At 44.7% G+C, this 20,822-nt stretch overlaps 1 protein-coding gene across 4 annotated transcripts; it reads left to right on the top strand.

Moving 5' to 3' along the window:
• Positions 1 to 4,962: 4,962 nt before the first annotated feature.
• On the top strand, positions 4,963 to 20,392 carry TAL2 (TAL bHLH transcription factor 2). 4 transcript variants are annotated; one of them, XM_057723604.1, is made up of 2 exons: positions 4,963 to 5,042; positions 18,440 to 20,392. In XM_057723604.1, exon 2 carries the CDS (start codon positions 18,473 to 18,475, stop codon positions 18,788 to 18,790), a length of 318 nt encoding a protein of 105 aa, XP_057579587.1. In that variant the 5' UTR covers positions 4,963 to 5,042; positions 18,440 to 18,472; the 3' UTR covers positions 18,791 to 20,392. The 4 variants fall into 4 exon arrangements, with proteins under 4 accessions (XP_057579587.1, XP_057579585.1, XP_057579589.1 ...); XM_057723602.1 differs by lacking the exon at positions 4,963 to 5,042 and adding an exon at positions 12,752 to 12,825; XM_057723606.1 differs by lacking the exon at positions 4,963 to 5,042 and adding an exon at positions 12,800 to 12,825 and having other exon boundaries at positions 18,463 to 20,392.
• Positions 20,393 to 20,822: the final 430 nt, after the last annotated feature.

Genomic DNA, 20,822 nt, shown 5'->3' with positions numbered 1-20,822 from the left:
ACATGTTAACCATCAGGGAAATGCAAATTACAACCACAATGAGATATCACTGCACAGCTGATAGGATGGCTAAAATTTCAAATAGTGAAAACACCAAATACTGTAGTTGTCTCTTTTATGGTTTTCTTTTGGGATGTATACCATGCATGGTTGTTTGACTATGATTTTACTAGAGTGTCCTTAAACATTTTACAACCATTCATAATATGTAACACTCTTCATAATAAAATCAAAAGGAATAATCTTGTCTCAGGTTTTTGAAGATGGATTTTTAATTTTTTGTTTTTCTCCTTTTTTCTCCTCCAATTCTTTATTGATTTACTCTGTAAATTTAATAACCCTCTTAAAATTTTTTCTCATTCTTTTGTGTCCTTTACAGTTGGCTTTTCCCCAAGAAGATTGATCAGCAAAAGCCCTTCAGCAGCTGGTGTCATTGTTCTTAGGTTTATGTAACTGTAATTAATTTCATATTTATCACTTTTTTTAAAATTTAAATTCAGTTTTTTCCTGGTCTCGATACTTTAGAGAGTATTTTCTAGAGAATACTGCAGGAAAGATGACTGGGTGACTAATTTTCTGAAAATGTATTACCACCAAATGTCTTTCAGGTGTCTTAGAAGAATGATAGTGTCATAGTTGGAGTGTGTATGAGTTTGTTTTGGCACCTAAACTCTGCAACTGTTTAATCCAGCCAGATCCTGCTTAGCAGAAATACCAAAGGGTGAGCTCACAAAGTGAAAGGCTTAGTAAGAAGCTGTTCTCTCATCATGTCATGTGGTCATAGTTTGCTTGGAGCCAGGTTTCCCCTATATCCTAATAGGAGACCAGAGAACATCTACAGCAATGCTGACAGAGCATTCCCTGATGCTAGAAGTGACTCTGTCTGCACTGTCCAAGACAGTATCCACTAGCCCCATGTTGGGCATTTGAAATGTGGAAAGTTTAAATGAGGAACTGAATGTTTACTTTGATTTTAATTAAATTAAATAGCCTCATATAGCTAGTAGTTGGCATGTTGGACAGTGCAGATCCAGAGGATTTGATGGGACCAGCAAGAGCTTTGGAGTTGAAGAGATCTGGACTCAAATCCAGGGGTGTCACCTCCTAGCTTTGTAATCTCGGATGGGGTATTTAACTTCTGAGTTCCATTTTTTTTTTCAACTAATGGAGCTAAAATTAATAACTGCCTGTAAGAGTTATTATAAGAATAGGGAATCTGGTACACTGCTTAGTACATAGTAGATGCTCAATAAATGATAGATATTAATGTTATTACCTTTACTTGCTTTTATTTCAACCTTTGGCATTAATCCTCTGAACCTGTATTTTCCTGATAGTCACAGGTAATAATTTTCTTGTAAGATGAGGTATTTCAGAGCCTTCCTGGTAAGAGGGCCCTGTCTTGAGGACTGGTGATAAGAAGTGACCGTGGCCTCAAGGGCACAGGTACAAGGCCTGTCCTTTGGGGAGGCAGGAGGTAGGATTAGCTGATTCACTTTGTTGTACAGCAGAAACTAACACAATACTGTAAAGCAATTATATTCTAGTAAAGATTAAAAAAAAACAAAAAACATAACACTTAACCGAATTGAGTTTCAAAGACCAGGCTTAAGTAGGGGAACCAAAGATCCCACACTTTGTAGAAGGTGGTCTGAGGCTAGAAAAAGCTGCAGGAAGGAAGGCAGGAAGAGGGACAGAGTGAAGTTCAGCTGGATCTTAAGATTTAACAAACAGAAAATTTGAATAAATGAAAAAGAGGAAGAAAGCATTCTTGAAGAAAGGGAATCTGTATGGTCATAGAATGGACTTTATGAAAAAGACCATCTGTCTGTATATGGATAAATGGTAAAAAATACAACTAGAAGGATGGGCAAGGAGCAGATTGTGGGGGCACTAAACATCCTGCTGTAAAGTTTGGATGAGAGAAAATGGAGAAAGTATATTTGAATCAGAGCATGATGCCTTCAGTAGACACTTCTGGCTAGAGTACTACTCATAGCCGCAGTGCTAAGGGCCGAGGTCCATTCATTGACTCAACAAACATGTATGAAGCTCAAGGCCAGAGTTGGGATTTGGGAAAATTTAGGTTCACAGAGATTCATCCCCAAAACCCTGGGATCCTTACAGTTCCAGTGCAGAGGATAGAGACTTAGCCAGAGGGGCTTAAGCCACTCAGGTGGCTCAGGTAAGGTCACTCCCAGGAATTCCCAGGCAGTGCCAGGCACAGACACAGGGAGTCCAGGGGGCAGGAAGTGCTCAAGGCTGCGGAGCACTTGGTGTTGGTCTGGGAAGTGGGGCTCAAGATCAGTGCTGTAGGCCTCAGAGAAGCATGTTGGGACCAGGGTAGGGTCTTATCCAGGAGGCTCCAAGAATTGGAACAGGCATTTGACAGCCAAGGCTCAGTTAGATGAATTGGAGAGTTGGTAGTGAGGTCCTAGGCTCCGGGGAAGTCAGAGTTGGGCTTGGGCACCACAGTGCAGGCAGTGTGAAGATGTGGAGAAGAGGCTGGAGCCATTTCTACACTTGCTGCTTCAGTCCCCCTGCCCCCCTCCCCATGGGGACACAACAAGGCCTAACTCTGGCAGCTGGGGAACTGAAACCAGGAAAGGAGACGGGCGCAGTCAATTCTGGGTCTTAACCCGGTCCTCTTTTTCCTATTGTCTGTTCACCTCTGAAGGCTGGTCTCCAAAGGGTAAAGAGGAGGTGTTCTAGTTGTCCTAGGAGCACTGTTTATGGTAACAGCTGACATCACTCTCCCTATACTTCCTCTTCCCCCCTCAGGAAAGCTTGGGACCCCATCTGCTGGGATCATAGGGGTGGTGAGTGGAGGGGAGCCAGGCACAGGTGTATCTTGTTAAACAGTTTGCTTTAGCCACAGTGTGAGTCTCAGAATCAGGTCTGAAACCCCAGCTGGTAACCCACTTATTTCAGACAATTTACAAAGAAAGGAAATCTGCACCTAGAAGAGATGGATGTGCTCTTGGGTAGTGTAGAAGTATCTGTGTTGTGAAAAGCAGAGGTGAGAACTGTGGTGAGAAGTCAGGGTTTCCTCTGAAGCTCTTTTATTGGTTAAAGTAACATCTTTAATTTTCCTAAGAAGCCCCAGGGGAGCCTTCTGAAAACATCTGCTGGATTTGGGGGTGGGGGGTTCCCTTATCCCCTTGGCGTATGTATCTGGTTTGAGATTTGTCAATCTGGGAGGCTGAGGGCTCTGGGCAGCTCAGGCCTGGCAGATTTCCCCCACCTGCCTAAAACTCAGCCCAGGGGGACAGAGGCCCCTCCTCAGCCCAATTCTGCACCTCCGCTCTCCAGCCCCTGGAGCTGTGGCCTTTATTTCAAGTCCTGGCCCCAGGGGCTGAGTGGGGAATGAGGACAGCTGATAAGCCTGACATTATTGACTTTATGGGGAATATTCAATGAATTTACTTTCTGCAAGAAGGCTGCACTCTTATCTGCTGCCCACAGAGCATCTAAATCCTCATCTAGGGGACCCGTTGATGAATCATGTCTCTTATACAAAGATCAGAAAATATAAAGAGGAAAAGGGGAGCTGTACCCCATCCCTTTCTTTCCTCCAGTACCTGGTTCTGCCCACCCCCACCACCCTTGCTTTCCTGCTGCCCTTGGGTTTATTGGCTGGAAATAGAAGCATTCACATCTCCAGGCCTACACAGTCGAGGCCACGCCAGCTTGTTCTGGAGTGTCAGCAGCTGGGCACACCCAGGGCTGTGCGTCCCACTAGTTGGTAACTAAGGGAAGAAAAGCCCACTCACTTGAGGCAGTTATGTACCCTGGTTTCTCTTGCAACTGTAAACATTTGCTCTGGACAGAAATACCCGCCTGGTCTCAACACCAGGTGTCCTGGTGGGGAAATGTGTGTGTGGAGGTGGTGGGGGATGGGGCAGAGGACCATGAGGGGTTACCAAGGGGTCCTGGGTCTGGGGAGCCAGAGAGTGAAAATTAACTGTAAGAGAAAGCCTGATACTCAAGGGAAGCTTTTCCTCCCCACATCCCCACCCTGACATCTCCCTCATCCATCCAGCCCTGGGCTGTTGGCTTCAATTAGTGGAAGGAAATAAAATGCTTTTTAGTAGCACAGGACCCAAAGCAACTGGAAGGAGAGAGGTGAGAGCCAAGATACTGGGTTGGGCAAATGAAAGAAAAAAATCAAAGTGCCCTTTGGAGGAAATAGAAGCATGTGTTCATATTTCCCATCTAGTTTTTGGATAGAGTTTTTCTGGTAATAAAAATAAAACATTTATTGAGCAACTATGATTTTATTAGATGACTATTGCCATCATTTTAAAACATTTACTCCCAGTCACTAACTTCATGTTCATTAGTGCACTGAATCTACACAATAACCCATGAAGTTGATATTTTTTCCAGGTTACAGTTGAGAAAGTTGAGACGGGGAGAAGTTAAGTAACCTGCCCAGGAAGGCAGCTGGTGTCAGAGCAGGAATTCAAACACCATTCTGCCTCCAAATCCTAACGAGAGGCCTCTCAGCTTCTACACCAAACTGCTTCCCACTTACATTTCTCAGTACCTTTTCCTACTTAGTCCACAGCATATCAGTGAGTATTTACTACTCCCATTTTACAGGAAACAGGCTCAGAAGAGGTTTTGTTTGTTTGTTTGTTTTGCAGTTTGACCAGCTTTTTATTTCTAAATAAGTGGCCAATTTAATTGAGAAAGTTACAGTGTGAGCCTCTAAACCAATTAACACATTCCTCTACTTAAATGCAAGCCAGTAACCTCATCATTGTGCTTTGCCCAGGCAAGGCCCTGGGTTCGCAGACAGCAAATAGGGGAGACAGGAAGAAAGGGCACCAGCAGGCCGTTGAACGGTGTTAAACAGCAATGCAGGGAACCTGTGCAAATCTGATTCTGGATTCTGGATGGATATCTCTCCCCACCCCCACTTTCTCTATTCACACAGGGCTCACACGTGCGGATACAGTTGAGGACCATCCCTGCGATTCAGCGTGCGCTGCTTCTTAGATGGAGGATTTTGGTAACAGGCCGTGGCAAGCCTCCAAGTAAGCATAGCTATGTTTACAGAATGATACCGTTTCTCCTCCTTCATCAAGGAGAGTAGCTGTGTGTGGCAGGGGAGAAAACCCAGTGGACAGTAGGTTTGTTTCCTCCCGAATCGCTATAATTTTTTTGCTTTGTTTTTGCTATGTATGAGTGTGTCCAGGGCCACGAAACCTGTGTGCCTCAGGGACTCTGGTCTAAAGATTGTAGCATCTTTACTTTTCTGTCATGACTAGGGAATGACCTCAGGGAAGTCCCCAAGTGATGAAACAGCCAAATCTCTTTCCTCAGGGGAGAAGACCAAAGCTGTCACGCCTCCCAGTGCTCGAGTTGAGATGAGGGCCATGTCGGTGTATTTCTCCCTTCCACATGCCCTGGTTTCCCACATCACCCACTTGCATCATAGAGCAGCTACTTGCTCTGTTATTTTTTCGTTGGGGGGAGGTTAGAGTAGGGGAGGCATGAAGAGTCTCAGAGTAGGTGAGCTAATCAGTCGGTTATCCTGTGGGTCCTGTGAATGGGGTGACATTAACATCCATGAGAATTTACAGCCTCTGCGGGCTCTGGAAAGTTGTTTGTGTAAGAATTGCTAGTAAAACAGAGTCAGCAGCATGTGAAGGCTTGTTTCTTTGGGCATACATTTTAATATTTAGGTAAATACTAAATTTATTTGGGAGCTAAATCGTAGGGGAGCAATATTTTGTTTTGTCTAGGATAACAACTTTTGTTATGTAACTTTATAATGAAAATATATAATTCCCATGTTAAATTAGAAAATTGGGTGAAATGCCTAGCGTGACACCTAGTACTTAGTGCTACATAACAGGGGTAGAGAATTCAGTGTGTGGCCCAGACCTGGTGCTCGATGCCACCCCTTAGGTCAAGCTGTCTTCCTCTCTTGCCTGTATTCCTGTCACTCACAGCCTCCTAGTCTTCCCACGTCATTTCTTGGCCCCTTCCATACAGCAGCCAGAATGTTTTTCTCGTTTCCTTAAAAAACATATTAAGCAATCACCAAAAACTCCTTCCATGGCATTAGAAGCATTCACTTCACAGAAACAAGCTGTGTGACTTCTGATGGAAAGCAGGGCAAGCTGGAGGCAGCTGTTAGGAGAAATGAGCCAGTCTGCCTTGCATTCATTCCTCAAAAGCAAGTAAATTAGAATAAGACTTGCTGTAAAAAATTCAAAATGGAGATGGGGGCTCCTTTAAAAAAACCAGAGGATTAAAAGGAATTTAAATTTCCCATATAAAATGTCACAGAAAGATAAAACCTATGACTGAAAGTAACGTGCATACTGACAAATATAGTTGTAAAAGAACGGGCACAGTTTTATTTGGAAAATGCAAATTAATTAATTAATTAATTTTAAGCTCTTTATTGGAATATAATTGCTTTACACTCTTGTGCCAGTTTTTGAGGTACACCAAAGTGAATCAGCTGTATTTATACATATATCCCCATATTGCCTCCCTCCCGCGGCTCCCACCCACCCTCCCTATCCTAGCCCTCTAAGTCATCACCCATCATCGAGTTGATCTCCCTATGTTATGCAGGAACTTCCCACTAGCTACCTATTTTACATTTGGTAGTGTATATATGTCAGTGCTACTCTCTCACTTTGTCCCAGGTTCCCCTTTGCGTCCCCCTCCCCCCCACCCAGTGTCCTCAAGTCCGTTCTCTACATCTGCATCTTTATTCTTGCCCTGTCACTGTGTTCATCAGTACCAAGAAAATGCAGATTTAAAAACAGGAGTTGTAATATCATAAAACAAAATGGAATTCATGACAAGAAGCAAGGCAAAAAGGATTGTTTTATGTTGACACAGGGCACAGTCCTCTTAAGTCAATAAAACTTCCAAGAGTCTTTATGTGCGAAATGCATTGTATCTCAAGGTATAAAGATCTAAGGCAAACACTTCTGGAAAAACCAAAAGGAAGGAACAGACATGAAACAGTAGAGGGAGATTTTCACACAACTCTAATAGATCAGACAGACCCAAACTCCCATGAATATAGACAATTGATTTAATGGATGTACATAAAAAAAATTTTCTTTTTCAAAATTTTTAATTTTATTAATTCCTTTTCTATTACCAATGGATCATTTATAGAGGTTGATCATATGTTTTACCTAGAGAAGCTCTCAATAAATACCCCAAAGCAGGAACAATACGGAGCATACCTTTGACTATACTGCAATAAAATTAGAAGTTAATAGCACATGGTTACCAAAAAATACAACAGTAAGGAAATTTTTTTTAAACTTTCAAAAAGAAAAATTTAAATAAACAACAGGTGATAGAGGCTAATGACAAAGATACTGCAAATGGAAGTGCAGGATGACACCAAAAGAATATCAGGATAAAATTCATAGCCTAAAATGCTTTTCTTATTAAGCAAGAAAGAATAGAAATTAATAAGCAATCTAAGAATGGGAGGTGGAGAAAGAACAAAATAAAACAGGCAAATGAAAAAGCAGATTTAATACAGATACAGTAGAAAGTGAAATAAGTCGGACAGAGAAAGACAAATACAACATGATTTCACTCATATGTGAAATACTAAACAAACAAACAAAAACTAAAACTTAGATACAGAAAATGCCAGAGGAGAAGGGGGTGCAAAATGGCTCAGGGGGCCCAACTGTGTGGTGACAGATGGAAACTAGGCTTTTGGTGATGCGCACTGTAGTGTATACAGAAGTCGAAATAGAGTGTTGTACACATGAAACTCATATAGTGTTATGAACAAAAGTTACCTCAATTAAAAAAAAAAAAGATGAAATCTAGAAAGTCCAAAAAATAAAAAGTAAAAATAAAAAGATATAGTAGAAATTAATACATTAGAAAATCAGAAAAATGATGAACCACAGAGTTTTTTTTTAAAGAAAAATAAAATGGACAAGCTCTGCAACGCAAATAAAGGAGAGAGAAGTCCTAAACACATAACATGAGGAATGAGAAAGGTGATAATGTAAATACAGAAATAGTTTTGAAAGCTTTTGTTACCGACCAGGGTTCTTGGCCTTCCCCAGTCAATAAAAATTGAGTGGAGGCCAGAGAAGAAATTCAGGCAAGGCTTTATGGGGCCCCTGCTGCAGCAGAGGGCCTGAGAACAAACAACAGGTTCTCTTGCTTGCTCCCTCCCTGAGGGATGAGCTGGTTCCTTATACCGGTGAGGGTAGGGCTGTGTCCAGGGGTTGGGCAGAGGGGTGGCCTCGGTGGTGTGCCCACCCCTTAGGCGGTGTTGTGTGCCGAGGGCATGTGCATGCAGTACCCTGCTTTTGGTCCAGGTTCTTCAAAAGTGGCAGCTGGATTTTTTGGTGTCTTTGTATCTTTTGTCCAGAATTTGTCCCAACTGAGGCATGCATGCGGTTATTTTTCGTCCCATAGTTTCTTTGTATTTTGTTGCTCGGGGAGAGGTGTGTCCAGGTGCAAGCACTACAGCACTGCAGCAAAGGGTCCCAGATCCCAGCCTGTCTCACTTTGAATACTGTATACAACACTTTATTAATGTGAAAGATGTCAAAGTTCATACGTCAAAGTACTAAAATTGACTTGCAAAGTAGCACACTTGAAGGAACAAAATCTGTCTAGGATTTACTAGTAAATTCTATTAACTATCAAGAACCAGCTCATTCATGTGATGAATAAATTGATGGAAGCTTAACAATAGATGGATGGAAGGAGGGCTAAAAGTATGACTGGATAAATGGAGAAATAGATGGAGGCACTGGGGCCTGGGTATGCAGAATTGGGGATTGGGAGGGGGGTTGGGAATGAGAAGGGAGGAAGGGAGTTTTAACACTGGATAGAGCTGATGCTGGACCTCCAGCCAAAATGACTTTGGCCCGCAACCACCTGGGCTCACAGGAATCCCTTCTGAAAACCTCAGGTTGGTCTTTCCTGAAGCTGACAACCCCAGCACACAGGACTAGAGATCCAGCATTCACAGGCTAATCCAGACAGATCAATTAAGCCAGCAGCACCAGATAGCCTGACAATGCCCCAGCCCTCCTAGGGACCTGCCCTTCTCTCCCCAGCCCCCTCGTCCCTCCCCCGGAGCCCGCAGGTGCAGTCTCTCCAGGGGGCGGTGAGAGCCATGAATAGTAAGGGTTTTAGCTCAAGCACACAGAGGCATTTAGCTGCCCAAACCTAATCCCCCAATAATCAGATTATGTAAATTCCTGCTTCAGACCCCTTCCCCTGCAAGACCTCACCCCTAAACTCTCCACACTGGGAGACCAGGACGGGAGAGGGCCCATCACGCTGAAGAGTCACTGCTAGTGGAATGCTCCCCCATTTCAAAAATTATAAAACCAACCATAACATGGGAGAAACTTCAGAGAAGAAAACAAATGTTGACCCTGGTTGCACTGTGCCAACATCTCTGTGCTCCCTTCTCCCCAGTCCTCAGCTTTTCCTTCGTCCTGTCTCTCAGTCCTTGTCCGCGTGTACACAGATCCTATTTGACCCTTATTGTTGTTTAGCTTAGCCTCACGTATTTCCAATCTTGCTTCCTAGTTGTTAGACTTCTTTTTTACAACTGTAGAATGTGCCATGAAGAATATGTTACCTCGCAGGCTTTTGGCTGAGAGGAAGGGTGATGTAGGTTCCTGGTTGAAAGTCTAACATGCACTCTACTGGGACGGAGGTACAGCAGGTATGGTGGAAAAGCGTGCACACCATGAGGCACCGTGAGGCAGCAGCTCCCCTCGATGGCACACAGAGACAGACAGCAGAAAGGGCAAATCAGGGCTGCTCACCACAAACATTAAGAGTATGTGCCCAAAGGCCCCTTTTGTGCTGATGCATCATTGGCCCAATTATTCTCTCCAACCCACCCTCCAGTCCCTCTGCTGACTGCCACCAGAATGAGCCTTATAACCTGTAAGTCTAAACATATCCCTCCCATGTTCAAGGTATACAGTTGCCGTCACATGGACTGTGCTCTCCTCCAGTCCTATGTGTGTAATTCCGAAGCAGCACTTCCCACTTTTGCACCCAGGGGACTGGAGCCCCTGCCTTGGATTTTGTGCTTTAGATGGATGGGCTCTGGCCCTCCTCCAATGCCCACCAGGTGCCCATTTCCCACATTCTAGACCACATTCAGGATATCAGAAATCCCTGAATTTATACTACATTCTGTGTATCCAGAACCCCTACATTTCTGCTCAAATGGCCATGAGTCAGTTTTCAGAACCTGCACAGGGTTCTTCCTTAGGTCTATGTGGGCTGGGATTCCACACCACATACACAAGCCCCTTCACAGAGCAGAAGGTGGGAAAAGAATGGGAATAGGAATGGGTCAGGAGTCTCCATCCTTGTCCTGGGTCCCACCAAGGTCAGAGGTAGCCCTGCCTCAAGGCCTAGTTTAAATATCATCCCTCTCACGAGCAATTCTAGCTGATCCTTCAGCTAGAATCTTTGCCTTCCTAATTCCAATTTCATACTTTGGCACTCAGGACTATCTATCTTGTATTTAGTCGTTTTTGTCATGTCCTCTTCCTCCCAAAGACTGTGAACTCCTTGAAAGTGGATACAGCATTTTCTTCACTTTCCTGCCCTCTGCGAAGTAGCAATTTGTGCAACAGCTTTTTTATTTATAATAAGAACTATGTGCATTTTTTTCAAGGAGGAGGACAAACAACCCCCAAATCTCAGTGGTTTACAACAGCAAAGATTTATTCCTCACTCATGTTACATGAGGACTGTGGTTGGCTATGGGTTTGCTTCATGGCTTCCAGGGTAAGAGAGCAACCCCAAACATCACTTTCTCATGACTGAGCCCAACCAGCAATCACTCTTAAGGCTTCTGTTCCCTCACCAGCATGTCAAGTCTGCTCATGTTCCATTGGCTGATGCAAGTCACATGGCCAAGCCTGGAAGGGAGCGGGATTTGCTCTCACTTTACCTACAGGGAGGCACTGCCAGTCACATGACAATGGGCAAGGCTATATAATCCTCTCATAAAGGAAGGGAGCCAGTAGTTGTAATAACACAATTTGCCACAGTAAAATTTACAGTAGCCTGACTGTGTGTTAGGTACAGTGCTAAACTCTTGACCTGTTCTGTTTTTCTCGTTTAGTCCTCATGATCCTATGATTGTCCCCATTTTACAGATGAGGAAATTAAGGTAGAGAGAAGTTATGTGATTTGCCTAGTGTCACAGAAGTGGGTAGATCAGGGATTTCAACCTGGGAAATGCAAATCCAGAGTCCTTTGCTCTTATCCACTAAGTTTTAATGCGTTTGTGAATTTATTGTGCCAAATCCTATGCTGGTACCTTCAGAGAGTGTGATGTCTAGAAATTTATTACTTACCCATTCATTTATCAACCAACATTTGAAGAATGCCTGGGGTTGGGGAGGAGGAAGACAAGATAAATAAGTAAAATATTACTAAATGGGGGTGAGTGCTAAGGAGAAGAATAAAGCAGGGCAGGAGGATGAAGAGTCCTGTGTGTGTGAAGGTTCAATTTTAGATATTGTGGTCAGAGAATCCTCATTGAGAAGGTGACATCTGAGCAAAGACCTGAAGAATGTCAGCTCCTTGAGGGCAGAAATTTGTGTCTGTTTTGTTTGAAGTTGTATCCCCAGTGCTTATAATAGGCACTGGCCCATAGTAGGCACTCAATAATAATTTCTGAATGAATGAAAGGAGGTGAGGGAGGGAACTCTTTGGATGACTTGGGGGAAGAGTGTTTCAGGCTGTGGAAACGGACAGTGCAAAGGCCCTGAGGCAAGAGGGTGCCTGGAGTGTTCCTGAAACAACAAGGTGTCAGAGTGGCTAGAGCTGAGTATACCCCAGGAAGAGAAGGAACAGATGGGTCAGGTAAAGTGTATCTGGGAGCCAGTGTTAAGACTTCAACTTAACTCTGAGCGAAATGGGAAGCCAGGGGAGGGCTTTGAGTGAGACGTGAGAGGAACCTGACTTGGGTTTTCATAGGGTCATTCTGGGTGATGTTGGAGCATAGAGAATAGAGGCAAGTACAGAAGCAGGAAGACCAATGAGGAGGCCCTGAAATACCAAGTCCGCGGGCACTCTGGAAGCTGGGATGAATAAATCTGGGGATCTGTCCAGTGCAGTGATTGTTAAACTTCTCTGCGCACCTTCGTCTCCCGGGATACTTAGTAAAAACACAGATTTCGGACACTATCCCCAGACAACCTGATCTAGTGGTCTGGGCTGTGGATGTTGAGAGCCGTCTCCTCTCACCCCATGATTCTGAAGCAAGTGGTGCTTGAACTACTGTTGGAGACTCACTGGGGCTTAAATGATTGACATCTGATGAGTTAACCATGCGGCACGGACTTTCCGAAGTTTGTAGACGTAGAACAGGGTTGGTCAGTCGCGCGCCCGGCTTTGCCGTGGATGGGTAGGTGGCAGGACCACCTGCCGTCCCCAAGCCATACACAAAGCAGGGTTCTCCTTACGCCTCTGCTCGGTTTCTAGAACACAGGGAGGCTTGTCCCGGGAAGCGGGCGCGCGGTGGGGGGAGGGGATGGGGAGGGACCTACGGAGTCCGGGGCAGGAAGGGGCCCCGTGGGTCCCCGAGACAAAGGATGGTGTCCTATAAAAGCTGCGCCCAGGCGAGGGCGACAGCTACAGAGCGGGCTCCCGGCTCTTGGAGAGGAGGTGCGTGGACTCCGAGAGAGACGTGGGCGCTGCCGGGGTTCGTGCACCAGCGCGTCTTCGGCGCAGCTGCCCGAGTCCTCGCAGCACTCGCCGCAGAGCGCAGGGGTGTGGGCTTGACTTGGTGGCAGCCACCAAGGCGACTCGGTGAGAAAACCTGGGGGCTTTCCGCGGAGCCGGGGCGGTGGTGCGGCTCCAGGGGAGCCTGGCGGGTCCCGTAGCGCGTGTTGGCAGGGCTGCTGCGCCTTGATATGCGAGGCCCGGGACACCCCGTGGCATCTCCGAGGGCCGTTTAGGCAGCTTCTGCGTTGGGGTGAGCGACTCCTGGACACCTGACAGGTTTGAAACTTTAGCCGAGTTGCATACTCGGACGCCTGAATTTAGGCGCAAGGCAGGTGCCGCCGGCAAGGGGGAGCAAAAGTTATACAAAGAAAAAGGGAAAAGCCGGGAAGTGAAGCGGTCAAGGGCAACGGCTTGGGCGGGGTGGGCGGCGAGGCGCAGGTGTGGAGCGCGTTTGGGAACAGGCGGCGCTGCGAGCGCGCCGGGAGCTCGCCCAAAGACCAGCATTCATGGTAAATGTACTTATTTAGCACATCACCATGCAGAGTTGTCTAGTGAGAAAAGTAATTACATAATGGTATGTATTCTGATTTTAAAGGATACATGTATTTTATATAAAGGATACACACACCCACACACCCCTATCCCCCCCACCCACCCCCGCCAAACTGGCTACTGCTGGGAAATGAGTTTGAATAGGTAGATGGATAAGGGAGGCCTTTTATTTGCTGCTTTATCACTTGTGTACTGCTTGACTTTTTTTTTTCTCTTAAGTTAGCATGTTACTTCTATAGTAATTTCGAAAGGCATAGCTGTGCCTAGTGTTGGAGGTTAGGCATCTTCCCCTAACCACCCTTCACCACCCTCTTTCTGGACAGTGTTTTCACTTACTTTTAAAAGAAAGGTGAAGGAAGAGACAAATACACAGGACCAAATGCCAGGAAGAAAAAATTAAAATCTTATGAAAAAAAGAGTAATGTGAGTCTGAATGCCTGGCACAGGCCAGCATAGGAATATTAGCTGTACTTCTGTGCTACAGGCTTTCTAGTTCACCAGGGCTCTGTGTCCAGGAAACACCCACATGAAAAAGCAGCAGCTTTTATTGGGGGTGGTGGTCACCTTCTCTGAGGGCATAGTTGTTCTTTTCTCCAGTAACCTGTTACCGTCTGTGGTGACAGTATAAATAGAAGTTTGTGCACACCTATATTCCTATTCAATTTACCATAACATTCCTCCTATCCAGACATTCTTAATGGGGCCCATGACACCCACCCACCCAGGGGTGCGAGGATAGAATTCAGGGGTTCCACATATTTGGAGGGGAAGAAATTACATCTTTATGTCTGCTGCCCTTTAGTTTAAATTTAGCATTTCCTTTATTTATGAATGTGAGTAATAAACTAATTTGGTAGCACTGATGATGATGGTCACCAAAAAAATCATACTTTCAACTCACGTTACAGATGTTGCAGCTCTTCTGAAAAAATCATTTACATATCACTACTTAGAAATGATTGTAGCAGGCCTAATTATTTAGTGTTAAAACTGAAGCACAGATATTACTGTATTGTATTTTAGAATTCTTTTAACACCTGTGAAGTATAATTGGTTATTTTATGTGTCTATGTATTTTAATTTATGCATTTAAAATTCTTATTCTGAGAAGGGGACCAAAGGCTTTTTCCTTTATGTCTTTGAAATTATTGTTCTGAGACAAAATCTGTCCCGAGGCTGCCCCAGACTGCCAAAAAGGTCCATGGCACAAAAAAGGTTATGGACCCTGACTCAGCAGGAGTCAGTGGTGACATAGATGCATAGATACTCAGGCTTGAGACACAGCCTCTGCCACACAGGGATGTGTGACCTGGGACAAAAAAACTTCACCGCTGTTTCAACATCTTTCAGATATTCTCTGATTCTGTGGCCTCTGGAGTATTTTTTAAGCTCTTAAATTGCATGAATAAAAATTAGCAGCCATCAGTCCTTGGGACAGTAAAAACACTAAATGTCATTTTCCTTTAATTTAATAAGTCCTTAGTAATTTTCCAATGACCTCTACTTTGAGTTTTTCCAGCTTGTTAAATCACTGATTTCTATTTCTCCCTGTGGAGAAGGAGAGTAGCACACTTGAGGATAAGTCAACAGGTAATTATTAAGCACCTGCCAGGAAGGCAAGGCTACGTTTCAGAAGCCTGCCTTCTCTTCCCTGTTTCCTCTGTCTGCTTCTCACAATAGGATGGAGCCTTCTCAGAAGAGAACACCAGTTAGTTTATCCTGCCTAATCTTTTCTTCCCAGCTTGAAAAAGACCTCCCGTGGGACTAGTGAATGAGCTAAAGCTTCTTTTGACAAGAGAAGCTTAAAAGTGCAAAGCAACCAGCCTTGTGTGAGCAAAACTGGATAGTTTTTAAAATCCCCTTGATTTAGGTCCAAACTTTCGTATTTTAGGTGTAGCTGGGTACAGGTCTGACAATGCTCCTATTTTCATTGTAGATCCAAAGGCCAGGTTATTTAGAAATAACTTGGGTAGATAAGAGGCAAAGGCAGGGCATCATGGCATTTCAGCATAGAAAGAGGCCTTGGGGATCACCCCCTTCAGTTTGGAAGCCCCCTGGAATGCCTGAGTTAGGTGCTGTTTCTCTGCTCCTACAGCCCCTGCGCTTCCCTCTCCATGTCACAGAGCAGTGGGCTCCTCAGTGTCCAGCAGCCAGCACAATGTCTGGCGCATAGGGTCAGTAAGTGTTGATAGTAAAGCTTGGAGTGCATGTGACTGTACTGGATCATGGGTCCAACTAGGAATGTTTCCACAGAGAGGAAGCGGACTTAAGTGGCTGATAGAGGGAGCCTGAGGCCAGCCGGTGAGCTGCCATGGTTCTGCTCACCACAGGCTTCTCAGCACAACGCTGGCCTCTCCAACCCAGGCAGAAGCAGGAAAGGCAATAAAAACCTGCATGGGGAAATATCCTGGGGGCATATATCCTTGTAGTTTAATTTACACATAATAGTTTGTACCTCTTAATCCCCTAAATACTGCTTCCTTCTTTTTTTTTTTCTTTTTTTAATACTGCTTCCTTCTTAAACATAGTTTCGGTAGGTCTCAGAGCTCCTGTTTGGAGAGTAGAGCGGTGTTCTCCACATTGGCCGCACACGGAGATCACACAGGTGTGCTACTTGGATCTCACTTCAAGAAAAAACTTGCAGTTCAGCTGCAGGGAGTACAGTTAGCTGACAGTGTTCAGTGGCAGTACCCTCAGGATGGGCCTCCGTTCTTCACGCAGCCCCCAGCCTGTGAGTGAGCGTGGCAGTGCTGCCGGGAGCTGGTGATTTCTGCCCAATGGGGTCTCCTCCACAGGCAGTCTTTGCCCCAGAGCTCCCTGTTGGGTTGACTGCCACTTTTCCAGGTCTGCATCGCAGCCTGAGGCTCTTCTGACCAGTCCTACAGCCTCCCTGCTTTCATTTGGCAGGTGTCTGATATTCACTGCAGTCTGAAGACATTCTTTGCCCAATTCTTCTTTTTTTTAAAAAATCTTTCACAGGCCTTAACTCCCAATAAACTGCTTGTACCTCCAACTGCAACTTGGCATCTGCTTCTTGGAGGACCCAGCTGATCTATCTGGGGAGTTTTAAGTAATACTGATGCCCCCAGAGATTTTTATTTAATTGGTCTGGGGTGCAGCTTGGGTGATTCCAATGAGCCGCCCAAGTTGAGGGCCACTGGAATAGAAGAAAAGTTCAGGGGCAGAAGTTCCAAGTGTTTTAAGTTAGAAAAGGATTTGCTTTCTTACAACTGGGGCTTCAACAGATCATTTCTTTAGGTTCTTTTCAAACAAAATGGACTCACTTTCATACCGTATGTGCCAATTTTTAACCCTCCAATTCCTTCCTGCAGCGTGGGCTGTTAACACAAACAACAGGTGTGGAAGGAAACTGGCATTTTGAAAGGCACCTACCAAATTCCTGACATTCTACATGATGCTTTATATAACTTATCTCAGATATTCTGGGTGTTTACCTACAGACTCATGTCCTCAGGAAAGCCCAAATAAAAATAAAAGAAAGACAGAATGTAGGGAAAAGTTGAATGGCATTGACCCAATCATTTTGGTCTTGACATGATTCTTTTACACCTTTCTCTAGTTATCAGGTATTGCTCTGGATTTGGCCCTTAGTGCGTGGGACCTTGTGCTGTGATTTTTAAGTGCTTCTTTATGTGCCGCCTCCTTCGCCAGACAATCCAGTAAGCTCCTTGAGCATCAGTACCCCGTCCAACCATGTCCACAAACCCGTGGAACAGAATACGTCTACAGGAAGGGGTAAAATAAAGAAACAAAGGCATCAAGAACCAAGAGATTATAGTAGGCTTGGTTATAGAAAAATAAGATATTACCCCCTGAGTAATATTCAGTACTTCATAAGTCATTTTTATTTATAAATATACTTATTATTTTGTTGTATTTATTCCTCAGCACTTTTATAGCCATTACTGTGTGTCAGGCACTGTTATAAGTGATTTACAAATATTAACTTAGTTAATTCTCCTAGTAGCCTTTGTCCACCGCCAAAGGCTGCAGGAGTTCAGCGAGGGAAGGGCATGGTGGGCTCTGGGATGGCCTGGAAGACTGCATAGGAATGAAAAGGAGGATTTAATCTGCTTTTTAAAGAAAGTGTAGAAATAGGCAAGAAGACAGCAAGGAGAGAATTCAAGGGACAGAAAATGGCATATGCAAAGGTGTGGAGTTAGGAATATTTACTACCCTTTTGGGGGAACAGGAGGGGGCCCTCTGCCTAGGTTGCTGAGCCTGGAGCAGGTGACAAACTGAGCCATGTGCCAAGAACTGAAGGTCGTGTCTGGGCTTTGACTTGTTTGCGGATGTGCCATAAATGTTGCCATTAATGCGTGTTAATCCGAGGCACCTGAGCAAAGGGGGCCATGCCTCTAAGAGTTAAACATGGCACAATGAAGAGTTGGCAATATATGATAATAATCGCCTCTCCCAGGGTTGGAGAGGTCATCCAAATCCAACCTTGGGGAGCCTGGATATCTTCAGCAGCATCCATGCAAATCCTCACCCTCACCTGCCCCTTTTCTTCTTTGGTCACATTAAAGAACCCCACTTCTGTTCCTCACACAGCGGGGTTTCAAGACTCTTCGTCATCCATCACCCTGTTCATCCTCCTTCAACTGTGTTCCAGTCTAGATATTTTAGCTCTTACACAGGGGGGCCCAATCCTGCAGATGAGGTCGGTCAGCTAAGAGGAGAGTTGTGCTGTCACCTTCTTCATTCCAAATATTTTCTTGTTAATGAAACCTAGGATTGTAGGCCTCCCCCCTTTTTTTAAGAATCTATATTCAACCTCCTATTAGCAAATATATATTTTATTCACACATGTACTCAGTCCTACACTGTGCCTGATTCTGAACAATTAGGAAGAGTTGGTTATAAAAGAAGTAATGGGGTATTAGGATAAAGCAACCTTTTAACTGGAGGCTTCAAAACAACCAGGGAGGAAAAGGCTGAAGGGAGGTGTTCTTATCCTGCCCTTTCTTCGGCCACGTTTTCTTCCCTTGTCAAAGGAAGATTCAAAGCACCTGAAAATGAGGCAATGCATTTCCTGAGATCTGGTGTGGAGACGATTAGCATCTCAAGTCCCTGGCAGGACGTGTACTACCCAGCAGACCTCTGACAAGATATTGGCCCTCAGGGCCCTGTCTCTTTCCGTCTCAGGAACTCCAACATGACCAGGAAGATCTTCACAAACACCAGGGAGCGGTGGAGGCAGCAGAACGTCAACAGTGCCTTTGCCAAGCTGAGGAAGCTCATCCCCACTCACCCTCCTGACAAGAAGCTGAGCAAAAACGAAACGCTTCGCCTGGCGATGAGGTACATCAACTTCCTGGTGAAGATCTTGGGGGAGCAAAGCCTGCAGCAAACGGGAGTGGCTACTCCGGGAAACATTCTGGGCCTCTTCCCCCAAGGACCCCACCTGGCGGACAGGACTCTCCTTGGTGACTACCAGGTTCCGTCACCTGGCCCAAGCCGCCACATTCCATAGTGGGACTCTGGCTGTCGTCACCCCAGGCAGCACTGGTTCAGAAGTCACTTGCTGTTGACAGCCTTTTGCATGTTCCAGAGTCAGCTTGATGAATAATTTGTGAGGCATGAATTTAAGCTTCACAGGAGGTGGTTCAGGGTCGGCTGCAGGATGCTGAAAGGAGGCCACGAGGAACGTGGCTTGGGAGTGTGACACCCCCCAACCCCCCAGGGCTTTAGGCAGAGCAGCCTGTCTTTGTCTATTTTATAAATCCAGGTTCTGCGTAAGGTGTTGAGAAAAAAAAAAAAAGACCTTTAGGTTAAAAACAGGTTTGAAAATCACTATTTTACTCTATATGTTTTCAGTTATAAGAAAGGAATTTTCTCAAAATGGATCTTGGATGAGTAGAAAATGCTTCCCTCTGAACATATTTTAAAGTTTGTTTTGAAAAATAAGGTATATTTGATTGCGGGTGAACAACATAAGACAAATGAAAAGATTGCCCTTGCGGAAACCAACCTGGAGACTTGGGGGAAAATCTGTGAAGAAAAGGCACTCCTGACACGTGAGGACCACAGGAAGGCAGCAGATACCTGTGGAAGAGCTCTGCATCCTTTATCTCTATGGAAATGTGAGGTGTCACATCAGGCCATGTATGTATATGTTATGTCTAAAGCCAAATGGTGGATTATACCTATGAGAGAAAAGGACTTGATAATTTATGAGAGTTCATAGTTTTCTTATGAAAAACAGTTGGCTAAAATAGATTTTCTAACCCCTTAGTTTCACTTGTCAGGTATTGAAACTTTTAATTTAGCCTGAGTTCCTGCTGACTTAAGAAATGTAAAATGCAAATATAATGATGAAAATCTAAATATTACCATTTAACAGCTTATTTAACAGAGAGCTTAACAAAAGATTTAACGTAGACGATAGGAACGTTGATACCAGACTGTAATGAATTAATGAACGTGTGAGTTGCCCCTCCCCCCCACCATGTAGCAATCTTACGCTGGGAGGAGTGGTACCCACAAGTGAGTGAAACAGCGTGGATCTGGCAGACCTCACTACCATGTGCCTCCCTGATGATGCTTGGATTCAAAAATGAATCCCATACGTGAGCCCAGAATACAAATAATGTCCTTTGATTGTCTCTGGGACATTTTATTTCCCCAAAGTTCTTGATGGTACATTGGTTTTAAAACCTTCTGAACTACCGGTAGGAAATGGATGGGTTTGAGATTATGTACACACAATAGAGGAATTTAAATTTTCTGCCACTCTAGAAAGAAGGCATTTGATTTATGAAAGGCTGAAATGAGCCTCTTTGGTTTGCAATCAGAAGAAATCTGGATGAGGCCCCCTCAAGATCTTGTTCTCCCAAAATAGCAAGGTCATAATGTCATTAAACTCTACACAGCATTCACACTTTAGCACAATTCATTTATCAGAAACAATGCATTTTCCATGTAGGTCCTTTCTTTAAACTGCATCCAATAAATGTCCCCACAGACCCAGAATAGTCCAGGGAAACACATAAACACAGAGACCAGGGGATTTCCCCCAAATTTGCATTTCTCTCTCATGAGCTTATGTGGACTTAAATTTGTCCCCAAACTACCAGGTGATAGTACATCTCAAAACTTTGATGACAATTGTCAATTGAGTAATATTGCTTATTCTCTCAGCTGGCATTAAATCAAAGTAACACTTTTTTTAAAAAATAAATTTATTTATTTATTTTATTGGCTGTGCTGGGTCTTCGTTGCTGCACACGGGCTTTCTCTAGTTGTGGCGAGCGGGGGCTACTCTTCATTGTGCGCAGGCTTCTCTTGTTGTAGAGCACGGGCTCTAAGCACGTGGGCTTCAGTCGTTGTGGCACATGGGCTCAATAGTTGTGGCTCACGGGCTCTAGAGCGCAGGCTCGATAGTTGTGGTACACGGGCTTAGTGGCTCCGCGGCATGTGGGATCTTCCTGGGGCAGGGATCAAACCCATGTCCCCTGGATTGGCAGGTGGATTCTTACCCACTGCGCCACCTAAGAAGTCCCTCA

The sequence above is a fragment of the Hippopotamus amphibius genome, chromosome 2 (assembly GCF_030028045.1).
Source record: "Hippopotamus amphibius kiboko isolate mHipAmp2 chromosome 2, mHipAmp2.hap2, whole genome shotgun sequence".
NCBI lineage: Eukaryota > Metazoa > Chordata > Mammalia > Artiodactyla > Hippopotamidae > Hippopotamus > Hippopotamus amphibius.
This window is presented reverse-complemented; position numbering and strand designations above follow the sequence as displayed.

What these genes read in the sequence shown, in the direction of transcription:
- TAL2 (XM_057723604.1), top strand. Translation starts at nt 18,473, where the DNA reads ATGACCAGGAAGATCTTCACAAACACCAGGGAGCGGTGGAGGCAGCAG.